Here is a 16,100-nt window from a genome sequence, read left to right as displayed (position 1 = left end):
TGGGATGCGCACAACCGATATCAGGCTCCACAGTTCAGAAAATTAGCAAAGCTCAATTTCCAAGAACACGACGTTGACAACTAACATTTGTCTTGCTATCTGTCTGCGGAGCATTAAGCCAGTTTAAATAAGAGGTATTGTTAAACATTAAAACGCCTCCAAAAAACAAAACAATGTGAATTAACTGTCAGCAGCATTGCAGTTCTTGACACACTCAAACCGGTACTCCTGGCACCTACTACCATACCCCGTTGAAAGGCACTTAAATCTTGTGCCTTGCCCATTCACCCTCTGAATGGCACACATCCACAATCCATATGTCTTAAGGCTTAAAAATCCTTCTTTAACCTGTCTCCTCCCCTTCATCTACACTGATTGAAGCTGATTTAACAAGAGACATCAATAAGGGATCATAGCTTTCATCTGGACTCACCTGGTCAGTCTGTCATGGAAATGTATACTAATCAGTTGGATAAAACTTAGCAGACCATTTGTAGATCCAATACCCTTCAGGTCTGCCCAGTCCGCTTCCAAACATATTTCTCACCTTATCCCATTAATAAGTAATTAAGAACTGTTTCTCTCTTCACTGCTGTCATTGATCGCCCGCGCGCACACACACACACACACATCTATCTGATAACCCAGAAACAGTATGTGTGTGTATCGGTGTGTGTGTGCCATGTATGTGTGTGTGGAGATCATTCTAGAAGGGCCTTCCTGCAGAGTCTATTGAATACATACCTCATTCATTCACTCCCTCGTTCAACAGGAGCAGAGAAGAGAAGGATGAGATTAAGCATTTAAAACAGACCAGGACGTGGGAGGGAGGGAGGGAGGGAGGGAGGGAGGGAGGGAGGGAAGAAGTATGCTCCCAATGAAAATATTACCAAAATAGCACCAGCTTTGCAACAAATGTTGTATTGCCGAATAATAGAAAAGAGAGATAAACAGGGATTATGACTCTCTCTCTCCACAGATGCACAATGAATGTATCCAGTGAAATGACAGTAACCCTCTTTGACTGACTGGCAGACCTCCATAATCCAACCTATTATTCTCACTGGTCTCTGTCGTTAGGACCAGGAGTTTTTACCTTTGACTGACTGGCAGACCTCCATAATCCAACCTATTATTCTCACTGGTCTCTGTCGTTAGGACCAGGAGTTTTTACCTTTGACTGACTGGCAGACTTCCATAATCCAACCTATTATTCTCACTGGTCTCTGTCGTTAGGACCAGGAGTTTTTACCTTGGCCACATGACCTGACCAGGAAAAACTCAGAGCTCCACGTATCACCTCATATTCCAATACAATTGATCCGTTATTTCTTCATAGGGTTAAACAACTCTGGTCACTTTCCAAAAGGATTCACAGATTTCCAGTTTATTCCCTCCTGATTACAAGAATAAGAGGTACAGTACTTTATTCCAGTCAATAGAATCTCCCTCTAATATTCCTTCCACCTGTTTCCACTGTGTTTACAAAGCATTCCACTGCAGGGTTAAGGTTAGTAACACTCTACAGCTCCTCTAAAGACAACAGCCACCTGGAAAAACATAACCCTGGGGAGGATACTGGTGTTTCATACCCACTGATCAGTGCTGTGTGTGAACCTCCTCCCTCTTGGGAGAGCAGAACACATTCTCCACTGAGGTAGACTTAAAAGCCCATGTTATAAAAAGATCTCCCTCCCTCTTTTCCCATCTCCCTCTCTCTCTCTCTCTCCCTCCCTCTCTCCCCATTTCCCTCTCTCTCTTCAAAAGAGCCACTCTGAAGAGCAAGAGATGAGGCTATAATGTATTATGAATATGCAATATGTTATCAAGGCTGTGTTATTTGCTACAGTAATGACTTCCATTAACAGCTGACCTGGAGCTCTCTGACCATCGATCGGATCAATCGTTAATATTTCAGAACACCAGAAGGAAAGGTCATGTAAAGAGTGTTTGTGCTGCGTTGATGCGCGCATGTGTACATGCGTGTGTACGGGTTGAGAACGTGTTTAGGATCAGGGGGAGAGGAAGAGTCTACAAGTCAACACACACTCACACAGAGAGACATACACACACACACACACACACACACACAGGGGTAAGTTGGTCACATTAAAGAAAGAAAGAGACACAGAGAGACAGAGACAGACAGAGACAGAAAGAGACAGAGACACACACAAAACTGTAAAATCATTATTATCTAATGAGTCAGAGAAACAGTCCTTAACTACAGCTAACATCCTTCCCTAAAATCTTGTGTTTCCCTAGGATCATTCCCTAATACCTAGTATCCTTCCCTAGGATCCTTCCCTAAAACCTAGGATCCTTCTTTAGGATCCTTCTGTAATACCTAGTGTCCTTCCCTAAAGCTGTCAGGTATGTCTCTCTGTCTCTCATGCGTTAGATCAACCTCTCTGTGTATCCAGAGGCTTACTGTCTTGTCAATCACCTCGTCTAGGCTCTCTATAGAATTTAATGTCAGGTTCTGTCTGTCTGTCTGTCTGTCTGTCTGTCTGTCTGTCTGTCTGTCTGTCTGTCCGTCTCTATAGAGTTTAATGTCAGGTTCCGTCCGTCCACCCGCGGACGGACGGACAGGCTGGTGACAGACACAGACAGGCTGGTGACAGACACAGACTGGTGGCTGCCTGGTGACCACCTGATGACAGACTGGTGACAGACAGACAGGCTGGTGACAGACACAGACAGGCTGGTGACAGACACAGACTGGTGGCTGCCTGGTGACCACCTGATGACAGACTTGTGACAGACAGACAGGCTGGTGACAGACACAGACAGGCTGGTGACAGACACAGACTGGTGGCTGCCTGGTGACCACCTGATGACAGACTGGTGACAGACACAGACAGGCTGGTGCCAGACACAGACAGGCTGGTGCCAGACACAGACTGGCTGGTGACAGACACAGACTGGTGGCTGCCTGTTGACCACCTGATGACAGACTGGTGACAGACACAGACAGGCTGGTGACAGACACAGACAGGCTGGTGACAGACACAGACTGGTGGCTGCCTGGTGACCACCTGATGACAGACTGGTGACAGAGCCTCTGCAGTCAGAAACACTGCATTTACTGTTTTGTCCATTTATATCATGCTAAATGGTTTGATAACATTCTAGGCTGCTAACAAACAGAGACAAATCACACAGACACTGTCTGAGCCTTACACACCGGGCTCACAGTAAGAGAGATAGGTGGAGGGAGGGAGTGGGAGGAGAGAGACCGAGGGAGATAGAGAATTAGAGGAGGGAGAGAGAGAGGTGGATAAAAGGATAGAGAGAAACTCAGAGATGGTTTCTTCCCATCAAGCCTTGACCTTGGCATTATAAAGGAGAATTGTATCCCTCTTTTTGTCTGAAATATGCAGTCGAGTCAGATCAGAATGAAAAGAGTTTAGTGGGGAAAGGAAAAGAGAAAGGGAGGGGAAGAACGAGATAGAGGGAAGAGAGAGCGATAGGGAGGGAGAGAGAGGGAACGAAAGAGGGAGAGGTAAAGAGGGGAAGGACTATATCCCTTTCTATAAACAAGGGACGAGACACATGCCAGGAATCATTTCCACACTACCGTGACCTGCACTACTGCTCAGATAACACCGCAGATGACAGACTTGGCATGATTTTATTAATTTCATTACTTTCATTTTTTTCTTGTCACGGCAACACTCAGACCTACTATCTGTATGGCAGAGGAAACAAGCCGAGGGAGGATAGCGGAGGAAACAAGCCGAGGGAGGATAGCGGAGGAAACAAGCCGAGGGAGGATAGCGGAGGAAACAAGCCGAGGGAAGATAGCGGAGGAAACAAGCCGAGGGAAGATAGCGGAGGAAACAAGCCGAGGGAGGATAGCAGAGGAAACAAGCCGAGGGAGGATAGCAGAGGAAACAAGCCGAGGGAAGATAGCAGAGGAATCAAGCAGAGGGAGGATAGCAGAGGAAACAAGCAGAGGGAGGATAGCAGAGGAAACAAGCAGAGGGAAGATAGCAGAGGAAACAAGCCAGGGAGGATAGCAGAGGAAACAAGCAGAGGGAGGATAGCGGAGGAAACAAGCCGAGGGAGGATAGCAGAGGAAACAAGCCAAGGGAGGATAGCGGAGGAAACAAGCCGAGGGAAGATAGCGGAGGAAACAAGCCGAGGGAAGATAGCGGCGGAAACAAGCCGAGGGAGGATAGCAGAGGAAACAAGCCGAGGGAGGATAGCGGAGGAAACAAGCCGAGGGAAGATAGCGGAGGAAACAAGCCGAGGGAAGATAGCGGAGGAAACAAGCCGAGGGAAGATAGCGGAGGAAACAAGCCGAGGGAAGATAGCGGAGGAAACAAGCCGAGGGAAGATAGCAGAGGAAACAAGCCGAGGGAGGATAGCAGAGGAAACAAGCCGAGGGAGGATAGCAGAGGAAACAAGCCGAGGGAAGATAGCAGAGGAATCAAGCAGAGGGAGGATAGCAGAGGAAACAAGCAGAGGGAGGATAGCAGAGGAAACAAGCCAGGGAGGATAGCAGAGGAAACAAGCAGAGGGAGGATAGCGGAGGAAACAAGCCGAGGGAGGATAGCAGAGGAAACAAGCCAAGGGAGGATAGCGGAGGAAACAAGCCGAGGGAAGATAGCGGAGGAAACAAGCCGAGGGAAGATAGCGGAGGAAACAAGCCGAGGGAGGATAGCAGAGGAAACAAGCCAAGGGAGCATAGCGGAGGAAACAAGCAGAGGGAAGATAGCGGAGGAAACAAGCCGAGGGAGGATAGCGGAGGAAACAAGCCGAGGGAGGATAGCAGAGGAAACAAGCCGAGGGAGGATAGCAGAGGAAACAAGCCAGGGATGATAGCAGAGGAAACAAGCAGAGGGAGGATAGCGGAGGAAACAAGCCAGGGAGGATTACGGAGGAAACAAGCCGAGGGAGGATAGCAGAGGAAACATGCCGAGGGAGGATAGCAGAGGAAACAAGCAGAGGGAGGATAGCGGAGGAAACAAGCCGAGGGAGGATAGCGGAGGAAACAAGCCGAGGGGAGATAGCGGAGGAAACAAGCCGAGGGAAGATAGCAGAGGAAACAAGCCGAGGGAGGATAGCGGAGGAAACAAGCCGAGGGAAGATAGCAGAGGAAACAAGCCGAGGGAGGATAGCAGAGGAAACATGCCGAGGGAGGATAGCAGAGGAAACAAGCAGAGGGAGGATAGCGGAGGAAACAAGCCGAGGGAGGATAGCGGAGGAAACAAGCAGAGGGAGGATAGCAGAGGAAACAAGCAGAGGGAGGATAGCGGAGGAAACAAGCCGAGGGAGGATAGCAGAGGAAACAGGCCAGGGATGATAGCAGAGGAAACAAGCAGAGGGAGGATAGCGGAGGAAACAAGCCGAGGGAGGATAGCAGAGGAAACAAGCCAGGGAGGATAGCGGAGGAAACAAGCCGAGGGAGGATAGCAGAGGAAACATGCCGAGGGAGGATAGCAGAGGAAACAAGCAGAGGGAGGATAGCGGAGGAAACAAGCCGAGGGAGGATAGCGGAGGAAACAAGCCGAGGGGAGATAGCGGAGGAAACAAGCCGAGGGAAGATAGCGGAAGAAACAAGCCGAGGGAGGATAGCGGAGGAAACAAGCCGAGGGAGGATAACGGAAGAAACAAGCCGAGGGAGGATAGCAGAGGAAACATGCCGAGGGAGGATAGCAGAGGAAACAAGCCGAGGGAAGATAGCGGAGGAAACAAGCAGAGGGAGGATAGCAGAGGAAACAAGCAGAGGGAGGATAGCGGAGGAAACAAGCCGAGGGAGGATAGCAGAGGAAACAAGCCAGGGATGATAGCAGAGGAAACAAGCAGAGGGAGGATAGCGGAGGAAACAAGCCAAGGGAGGATAGCGGAGGAAACAAGCCGAGGGAGGATAGCAGAGGAAACAAGCCAGGGAGGATAGCGGAGGAAACAAGCCGAGGGAGGATAGCGGAGGAAACATGCCGAGGGAGGATAGCAGAGGAAACAAGCAGAGGGAGGATAGCGGAGGAAACAAGCCGAGGGAGGATAGCGGAGGAAACAAGCCGAGGGGAGATAGCGGAGGAAACAAGCCGAGGGAAGATAGCGGAAGAAACAAGCCGAGGGAGGATAGCGGAGGAAACAAGCCGAGGGAGGATAACGGAAGAAACAAGCCGAGAGAGGATAGCAGAGGAAACAAGCCGAGGGAGGATAGCAGAGGAAACAAGCCGAGGGAAGATAGCGGAGGAAACAAGCAGAGGGAGGATAGCAGAGGAAACAAGCCGAGGGAAGATAGCAGAGGAAACAAGCCGAGGGAAGATAGCGGAGGAAACAAGCCGAGGGAGGATAGCGGAGGAAACAAGCCGAGGGAGGATAGCAGAGGAAACAAGCCGAGGGAAGATAGCAGAGGAAACAAGCCGAGGGAGGATAGCAGAGGAAACATGCCGAGGGAGGATAGCAGAGGAAACAAGCAGAGGGAGGATAGTGGAGGAAACAAGCCGAGGGAGGATAGCAGAGGAAACAAGCATAGGGAGGATAGCAGAGGAAACATGCCGAGGGAGGATAGCAGAGGAAACAAGCAGAGGGAGGATAGCGGAGGAAACAAGCCGAGGGAGGATAGCAGAGGAAACATGCAGAGGGAGGATAGCAGAGGAAACATGCCGAGGGAGGATGACAGAGGAAACATGCCGAGGGAGGATAGCAGAGGAAACATGCCGAGGGAGGATAGCGGAGGAAACAAGCCAAGGGAGGATAGCGGAGGAAACATGCCGATGGAGGATAGTAGAGGAAACAAGCCGAGGGAGGATAGCAGAGGAAACAAGCCGAGGGAGGATAGCAGAGGAAACAAGCCGAGGGAGGATAGCAGAGGAAACAAGCCGAGGGAAGATAGCAGAGGAAACAAGCCGAGGGAGGATAGCAGAGGAAACAAGCCGAGGGAGGATAGTAGAGGAAACAAGCCGAGGGAGGATAGCAGAGGAAACATGCAGAGGGAGGATTGCAGAGGAAACATGCCGAGGGAGGATAGCAGAGGAAACACGCTGAGGGAGGATAGCAGAGGAAACAAGCCGAGGGAGGATAGCAGAGGAAACATGCAGAGGGAGGATTACAGAGGAAACATGCCGAGGGAGGATAGCAGAGGAAACATGCAGAGGGAGGATAGCAGAGGAAACAAGCCGAGGGAGGATAGCAGAGGAAACATGCCGAGGGAGGATAGCAGAGGAAACATGTCGAGGGAGGATAGCAGTGAGTCTAGGAACAGAATCATAAAAAACCACACATGTCCATAAACAGATGCACGTAGTCTACAATAAAGGAAAGACATGTATCACTGTCAGCATTTCCCTAGATATTTCCCTAGATATTTTCCTAGATATTTCCCGAGATATTTCCCTATATATTTTCATAGATATTTCCCTAGTCATTTAGCAGATGCTCTTATCCAGAGCAATTTATGGAATCAAATAGGATTAAGTGCCTTGCTCAAGGGCACATGGACAGATTTTTCATTATCATACTATTATTAACTCTGCTGGTCAGAGCTCGGATGGGTGAGAGCCTGAGAATGGCGTGGGTGGGTGATTTTAAGTATGGGATGCTTAGTTTACCGTGTGTGTGTGTATGCGTGTGTATGCCCGCGTGTGTGTCTACAGGTGGGGGGGTGTAGGTATATGTGTGTGTGGGTTTACAGATGGTGTGTGTGGGTCTACAGATGGTGTATGTGTGTCTACAAGTGGGGGTGTCTCTGAGGACCAGGCAGATCCACTGATATCCTGTTCTATCTAGGTTACCATGGAAACAAAAGTTTGGCGCAAGGCTGACCGGCTTCTATTGACAAAACCATAAAGGAGGAGCAGAGCTTTATAGTCTTTCAGATAACACACAGAAATCATCAAACCCATCATCAAACCCAGCACATTATACTGGACGACGAGGACCAATAGCAACTCATAGATTAAGAACTACTTCCATACAGCTACGTAACTCAGTAAGAATTATATTTCACCAATGTGAGTGACTGTAGCCTTCCATGTATGAGTTCACTTGGTGAAGAAATATCCGATGTGATATGAAATTACAACGTACTGTTCAATGGCAGCTCAACACAAAAGCACATATTAGCACATAAAAAGGGGATACTTACTCAGAAGAATCTATAAAGTATATTCCAAGTGCTCCAATGCTGAGAGCGAAAACTAGCACAACCTATAGAGGGAGAGGAGAGAGAAAGAGAGATTCATCAGTTTTAGAACGCAAACATGTACAGTGCCTTCGGAAAGTATTCAGAAGGCCTCAGTCTAAAATTGAATAAATAAATGAAAAAATCCTCAGCAATCTACACAGAATACCCCATAATGACAAAGTGGAAACAGGTTTTTAGAAAAAAATATAAAAAACAAACACCTTATTTACATAAGTATTCAGACCCTTTGCTATGAGACTTGAAATTGAGCTCAGGTGCATCCTGTTTTCATTGATGTTTCTACAACTTGATTGGAGTCCACCTGTGGTAAATTCAATTGATTGGACATGATTTGGAAAGGCACACACCTGTCTACATAAGGTCCTACAGTTGACAATGCATGTCAGAGCTAAAAACCAAACCATGAGGTCGAAGGAATTGTCCGTAGAGCTCAGAGACAGGATTGTGTCGAGGCACAGATCTGGGGAAGGGTACCAAAACATTTCTGCAGCATTGAAGGTCCCCAAGAACACAGTGACCTCCATCATTCTTAAATGGAAGAAGTTTGGAACCACCAAGACTCTTCCTAGAGCTGGTTGCCCGGACAAACTGAGCAATCGGGGGAGAAGGGCTTTGGTCAGGAAGGTGACCAAGAACCCGATGGTCACATCCTGAATAATGAACAGTGGATAGTGAATAGCAACTGTAAGTACAGTTGTATACATAAGAGATTGAAAAGGGTATGGGAACACACTAAACATCTGTAAACCTGTAAGTCTTGAAGGGTGACTGCATGTAGTATTGAGGGGAAGGCTACTGTGACAGACAGCCTTACATAATACAAAGTCATTGGTTGTATTGTACTGGATGCTATTACACGCAGGCACACACGCACACCGTATCCCCAGAAACATCCCATCACAATGTGCTGAGTTTTATTGTGAAGACAGAAGGGGTAATATAAGGAGAACGTAACTCTAGAAGTAATCATTCATATCTAACTATCTATCTATCCACGATAATGAATTTACACTTAAAAGTAAAACAAACCATACAACTCTATTCACAAGGACTACTTTTAACAAATTACATAGAACAATTTACTATAACAGATTTACAGGAAGAACTGTGCAGATACAAGTAGTCACTGTGCATATAGTTGGTTGATTAAACTCTGAAATCGATGGTTTTTGTTTGGCAGTCTCAGTGTCAATACGTTACAGTGGAATTGCCCATGCTTTTCACACAGAGACCAGCTCTCAGATGGATAAACCTCGTGTTCACACAGAGACCAGCTCTCAGATGTATAAACCTCGTGTTCACACAGAGACCAGCTCTCAGATGGATAAACCTCGTGTTCACACAGAGACCAGCTCTCAAATGGATAAACCTCGTGTTCACACAGAGACCAGCTCTCAGATGGATAAACCTCGTGTTCACACAGAGACCAGCTCAGATGTATAAACCTTGTGTTCCCACAGAGACCAGCTCTCAGATGTATAAACCTCGTGTTCACACAGAGACCAGCTCAGATGGATAAACCTTGTGTTCACACAGAGACCAGCTCTCAGATGTATAAACCTTGTGTTCACACAGAGACCAGCTCTCAGATAGATAAACCTCGTGTTCACACAGAGACCAGCTCTCAGATGGATAAACCTCGTGTTCACACAGAGACCAGCTCAGATGTATAAACCTCGTGTTCACACAGAGACCAGCTCTCAGATGGATAAACCTCGTGTTCACACAGAGACCAGCTCTCAGATGGATAAACCTCGTGTTCACACAGAGACCAGCTCTCAGATGTATAAACCTTGTGTTCCCACAGAGACCAGCTCTCAGATGTATAAACCTTGTGTTCCCACAGAGACCAGCTCTCAGATGTATAAACCTCGTGTTCACACAGAGACCAGCTCAGATGGATAAACCTTGTGTTCACACAGAGACCAGCTCTCAGATGTATAAACCTTGTGTTCACACAGAGACCAGCTCTCAGATAGATAAACCTCGTGTTCACACAGAGACCAGCTCTCAGATGGATAAACCTCGTGTTCACACAGAGACCAGCTCAGATGTATAAACCTCGTGTTCACACAGAGACCAGCTCTCAGATGGATAAACCTCGTGTTCACACAGAGACCAGCTCTCAGATGGATAAACCTCGTGTTCACACAGAGACCAGCTCTCAGATGTATAAACCTTGTGTTCCCACAGAGACCAGCTCTCAGATGTATAAACCTCGTGTTCACACAGAGACCAGCTCAGATGGATAAACCTTGTGTTCACACAGAGACCAGCTCTCAGATGTATAAACCTTGTGTTCACACAGAGACCAGCTCTCAGATAGATAAACCTCGTGTTCACACAGAGACCAGCTCTCAGATGGATAAACCTCGTGTTCACACAGAGACCAGCTCAGATGTATAAACCTCGTGTTCACACAGAGACCAGCTCTCAGATGGATAAACCTCGTGTTCACACAGAGACCAGCTCTCAGATGGATAAACCTCGTGTTCACACAGAGACCAGCTCTCAGATGTATAAACCTCGTGTTCACACAGAGACCAGCTCTCAGATGGATAAACTTCGTGTTCACACAGAGACCAGCTCTCAGATGTATAAACCTCGTGTTCACACAGAGACCAGCTCTCAGATGGATAAACCTCGTGTTCACACAGAGACCAGCTCTCAGATGGATAAACCTCGTGTTCACACAGAGACCAGCTCTCAGATGGATAAACCTCGTGTTCACACAGAGACCAGCTCAGATGGATAAACCTCGTGTTCACACAGAGACCAGCTCTCAGATGGATAAACCTTGTGTTCACACAGAGACCAGCTCTCAGATGGATAAACCTCGTGTTCACACAGAGACCAGCTCTCAGATGGATAAACCTCGTGTTCACACAGAGACCAGCTCTCAGATGTATAAACCTCGTGTTCACACAGAGACCAGCTCAGATGTATAAACCTTGTGTTCCCACAGAGACCAGCTCTCAGATGTATAAACCTCGTGTTCACACAGAGACCAGCTCAGATGGATAAACCTTGTGTTCACACAGAGACCAGCTCTCAGATGTATAAACCTTGTGTTCACACAGAGACCAGCTCTCAGATAGATAAACCTCGTGTTCACACAGAGACCAGCTCTCAGATGGATAAACCTCGTGTTCACACAGAGACCAGCTCAGATGTATAAACCTCGTGTTCACACAGAGACCAGCTCTCAGATGGATAAACCTCGTGTTCACACAGAGACCAGCTCTCAGATGGATAAACCTCGTGTTCACACAGAGACCAGCTCTCAGATGTATAAACCTCGTGTTCACACAGAGACCAGCTCTCAGATGGATAAACTTCGTGTTCACACAGAGACCAGCTCTCAGATGGATAAACCTCGTGTTCACACAGAGACCAGCTCTCAAATGGATAAACCTCGTGTTCACACAGAGACCAGCTCTCAGATGGATAAACCTCGTGTTCACACAGAGACCAGCTCTCAGATGGATAAACCTCGTGTTCACACAGAGACCAGCTCTCAGATGGATAAACCTTGTGTTCACACAGAGACCAGCTCTCAGATGGATAAACCTCGTGTTCACACAGAGACCAGCTCTCAGATGGATAAACTTCGTGTTCACACAGAGACCAGCTCTCAGATGGATAAACCTCGTGTTCACACAGAGACCAGCTCTCAGATGGATAAACCTCGTGTTCACACAGAGACCAGCTCTCAGATAGATAAACCTCGTGTTCACACAGAGACCAGCTCTCAGATGGATAAACCTTGTGTTCACACAGAGACCAGCTCAGATGTATAAACCTCGTGTTCACACAGAGACCAGCTCTCAGATGGATAAACCTCGTGTTCACACAGAGACCAGCTCTCAGATGGATAAACCTCGTGTTCACACAGAGACCAGCTCTCAGATGTATAAACCTTGTGTTCCCACAGAGACCAGCTCTCAGATGTATAAACCTCGTGTTCACACAGAGACCAGCTCAGATGGATAAACCTTGTGTTCACACAGAGACCAGCTCTCAGATGTATAAACCTTGTGTTCACACAGAGACCAGCTCTCAGATAGATAAACCTCGTGTTCACACAGAGACCAGCTCTCAGATGGATAAACCTCGTGTTCACACAGAGACCAGCTCAGATGTATAAACCTCGTGTTCACACAGAGACCAGCTCTCAGATGGATAAACCTCGTGTTCACACAGAGACCAGCTCTCAGATGGATAAACCTCGTGTTCACACAGAGACCAGCTCTCAGATGTATAAACCTCGTGTTCACACAGAGACCAGCTCTCAGATGGATAAACTTCGTGTTCACACAGAGACCAGCTCTCAGATGTATAAACCTCGTGTTCACACAGAGACCAGCTCTCAGATGGATAAACCTCGTGTTCACACAGAGACCAGCTCTCAGATGGATAAACCTCGTGTTCACACAGAGACCAGCTCTCAGATGGATAAACCTCGTGTTCACACAGAGACCAGCTCAGATGGATAAACCTCGTGTTCACACAGAGACCAGCTCTCAGATGGATAAACCTTGTGTTCACACAGAGACCAGCTCTCAGATGGATAAACCTCGTGTTCACACAGAGACCAGCTCTCAGATGGATAAACCTCGTGTTCACACAGAGACCAGCTCTCAGATGTATAAACCTCGTGTTCACACAGAGACCAGCTCAGATGTATAAACCTTGTGTTCCCACAGAGACCAGCTCTCAGATGTATAAACCTCGTGTTCACACAGAGACCAGCTCAGATGGATAAACCTTGTGTTCACACAGAGACCTGCTCTCAGATGTATAAACCTTGTGTTCACACAGAGACCAGCTCTCAGATAGATAAACCTCGTGTTCACACAGAGACCAGCTCTCAGATGGATAAACCTCGTGTTCACACAGAGACCAGCTCAGATGTATAAACCTCGTGTTCACACAGAGACCAGCTCTCAGATGGATAAACCTCGTGTTCACACAGAGACCAGCTCTCAGATGGATAAACCTCGTGTTCACACAGAGACCAGCTCTCAGATGTATAAACCTCGTGTTCACACAGAGACCAGCTCTCAGATGGATAAACTTCGTGTTCACACAGAGACCAGCTCTCAGATGGATAAACCTCGTGTTCACACAGAGACCAGCTCTCAAATGGATAAACCTCGTGTTCACACAGAGACCAGCTCTCAGATGGATAAACCTCGTGTTCACACAGAGACCAGCTCTCAGATGGATAAACCTCGTGTTCACACAGAGACCAGCTCTCAGATGGATAAACCTTGTGTTCACACAGAGACCAGCTCTCAGATGGATAAACCTCACACAGAGACCAGCTCTCAGATGGATAAACTTCGTGTTCACACAGAGACCAGCTCTCAGATGGATAAACCTCGTGTTCACACAGAGACCAGCTCTCAGATGGATAAACCTCGTGTTCACACAGAGACCAGCTCTCAGATGGATAAACCTCGTGTTCACACAGAGACCAGCTCTCAGATGGATAAACTTCGTGTTCACACAGAGGCCAGCTCTCTCAGATGGATAAACTTCGTGTTCACACAGAGACCAGCTCTCAGATGGATAAACTCGTGAAAACAACGCATTAAAACACACGACTGAACACGTAATATTAAAACACACGACTGAACACATTAAAACACACGACTGAACACGTTAAAACACACGACTGAACACATTAAAACACACGACTGAACACGTTAAAACACACGACTGAACACATTAAAACACACGACTGAACACGTTAAAACACACGACTGAACACGTTAAAACACGCGACTGAACACGTTAAAACACACGACTGAACACGTTAAAACACACGACTGAGAAAGATATACTATTGTTTACTCTTTCTTCCTATTCAGCCAGAACACAATAAACATCCTCTGTCCTCCACGATTGTAGCATTCATTATAATTAATGGGCGACTTATCGTTGCCATGCTAATAAAAAAACACCCCATGTATTTTTAATGGTGTCTCTGTGTGGGAGATGGTGGGTTCCAGAGTGTGGGTCTGGTTGAGGCTAGCGATAACGATAGCAAAGCATAACGCCAGCCTGTACTGCAATGTTGAAACACAAGCCTTACCCTACACCCACAATAACATCTACTAAATATGTGCTTACGACCAATGTAATTTAATTTGTAGCCCTGCAGTATGACCTGAGTGATGCAGTTTATTTTAGCATAGCACTAGCTAGTGTAGCCCTGCAGTATGACCTGAGTGATGCAGTTTATTTTAGCATAGCACTAGCTAGTGTAGCCCTGCAGTATGACCTGAGTGATGCAGGTTATTTTAGCATAGCACTAGCTAGTGTAGCCCTGCAGTATGACCTGAGTGATGCAGGTTATTTTAGCATAGCACTAGCTAGTGTAGCCCTGCAGTATGACCTGAGTGATGCAGGTTATTTTAGCATAGCACTAGCTAGTGTAGCCCTGCAGTATGACCTGAGTGATGCAGGTTATTTTAGCATAGCACTAGCTAGTGTAGCCCTGCAGTATGACCTGAGTGATGCAGGTTATTTTAGCATAGCACTAGCTAGTGTACCCCTGCAGTATGACCTGAGTGATGCAGGTTATTTTAGCATAGCACTAGCTAGTGTACCCCTGCAGTATGACCTGAGTGATGCAGGTTATTTTAGCATAGCACTAGCTTGTGTAGCCCTGCAGTGGGGTGGCAGGTAGCCTACTGGTTAGAACGTTGGACGAGTAACCGAAAGGTTGCAGGATCGAATCCCCAAGCTGACAAGGTAAAAATCTGTTGTTCTGCCCCTGAACAAGGTTGTTAACCCACTGTTCCTAGGCCGTCATTGAAAATAAGAATGTGTTCTTAACTGACTTGCCTAGTTAAATAAAGATTTTTAAAAGTATGACCTGAGTGATGCAGGTTATTGTAGCATAGCGCTAGCTAGTGTAGCCCTGCAGTATGACCTGAGTGACACAGGTTATTGTAGCATAGCGCTAGCTAGTGTAGCCCTGCAGTATGACCTGAGTGACACAGGTTATTGTAGCATAGCGCTAGCTAGTGTAGCCCAGAAGTGCCTGACCTGAGTGACACACAAAGGAGAAAGGAAGCTAGGTTCAATGCCAGCCACACTGACAACATCCAGATCTCTTTACTGTGATAAGACTGTCATCTAGAAGGCTGATATCTATGCCGTTGGGAAGATCATTGGTGGAGTGGAATGCATCAGCTGATCTGATTCCCACAACTAAATAGTCCAGCATCTGTTTCTGTTTATGTCCTGGCTATGATTGACTGGACTCTCCATCATACTCTCAACATCACACATCCACTGTCAATATATCAAATGAAGAGAAATCATTCAAAACAGAAAACATATGTTAACCTTGGATGTCAGGATACTGTATAGGACTTCCCCCACAAGAGGGCATAGTTCGTTTGTAATGAGTGGATTTTCTATGGGTACAGTGGACATCCAGGGCATGCAGGTTGGAGCCACACACACACACACACACACTCTCTCTCTTCACACGGGGAACAACCCAGGTCTTCACATCAGTAGGACAGCTGAAAATGACCAATAGACCAACAGGACTTGAGAGGGATGGAAGCGTAGCCTAGATGTGGAGATTCTATCCTTATCGGAGTCTCTTATGACAGAGGCAGTCCTACTGTATGAACACAGAATGCAAGTACATACAGTAAGTGGAACACACACGCGCAGGCAGCACAGACACAGACATAAACAAATCCACATTTCCTTGATGCTAATCTTTGTCCTTCTCGTCTGTGAGGAAAGAGAGAGAGAACGGGGGGTAGCCTGAGCAGGATGGATGCTCAACAGCTTTCCAGTGAGCGGTGAGCATCCACAGATGAGGTCTGAGATAAGAGTCCTCATCTTCAACTGACCCAGTTACTCAGCTGTGAATGCTACGTGGCTGTCGCTAACACTAACAAGTGCT

At 47.1% G+C, this 16,100-nt stretch overlaps 1 protein-coding gene across 1 annotated transcript in view; it reads right to left on the bottom strand.

Annotated features, from left to right (window-relative positions):
* The window catches only part of LOC115119311 (calcium-activated potassium channel subunit alpha-1a-like), a 374,301-nt gene that overhangs the window by 170,448 nt on the left and 187,753 nt on the right, over positions 1-16,100 (bottom strand). The window contains exon 3 of the mRNA XM_065023097.1: positions 8,102-8,163. Within this exon, the coding sequence (XP_064879169.1) occupies positions 8,102-8,163 (62 nt within the window). The remainder of the gene's footprint in view (positions 1-8,101; positions 8,164-16,100) is intronic.

Source organism: Oncorhynchus nerka, linkage group LG10 (genome assembly GCF_034236695.1).
Source record: "Oncorhynchus nerka isolate Pitt River linkage group LG10, Oner_Uvic_2.0, whole genome shotgun sequence".
Classification (NCBI taxonomy): Eukaryota; Metazoa; Chordata; class Actinopteri; order Salmoniformes; family Salmonidae; genus Oncorhynchus; species Oncorhynchus nerka.
The sequence above is the reverse complement of the archived record's forward strand: the minus strand, read 5'-3'. Positions and strand labels throughout refer to the sequence as shown.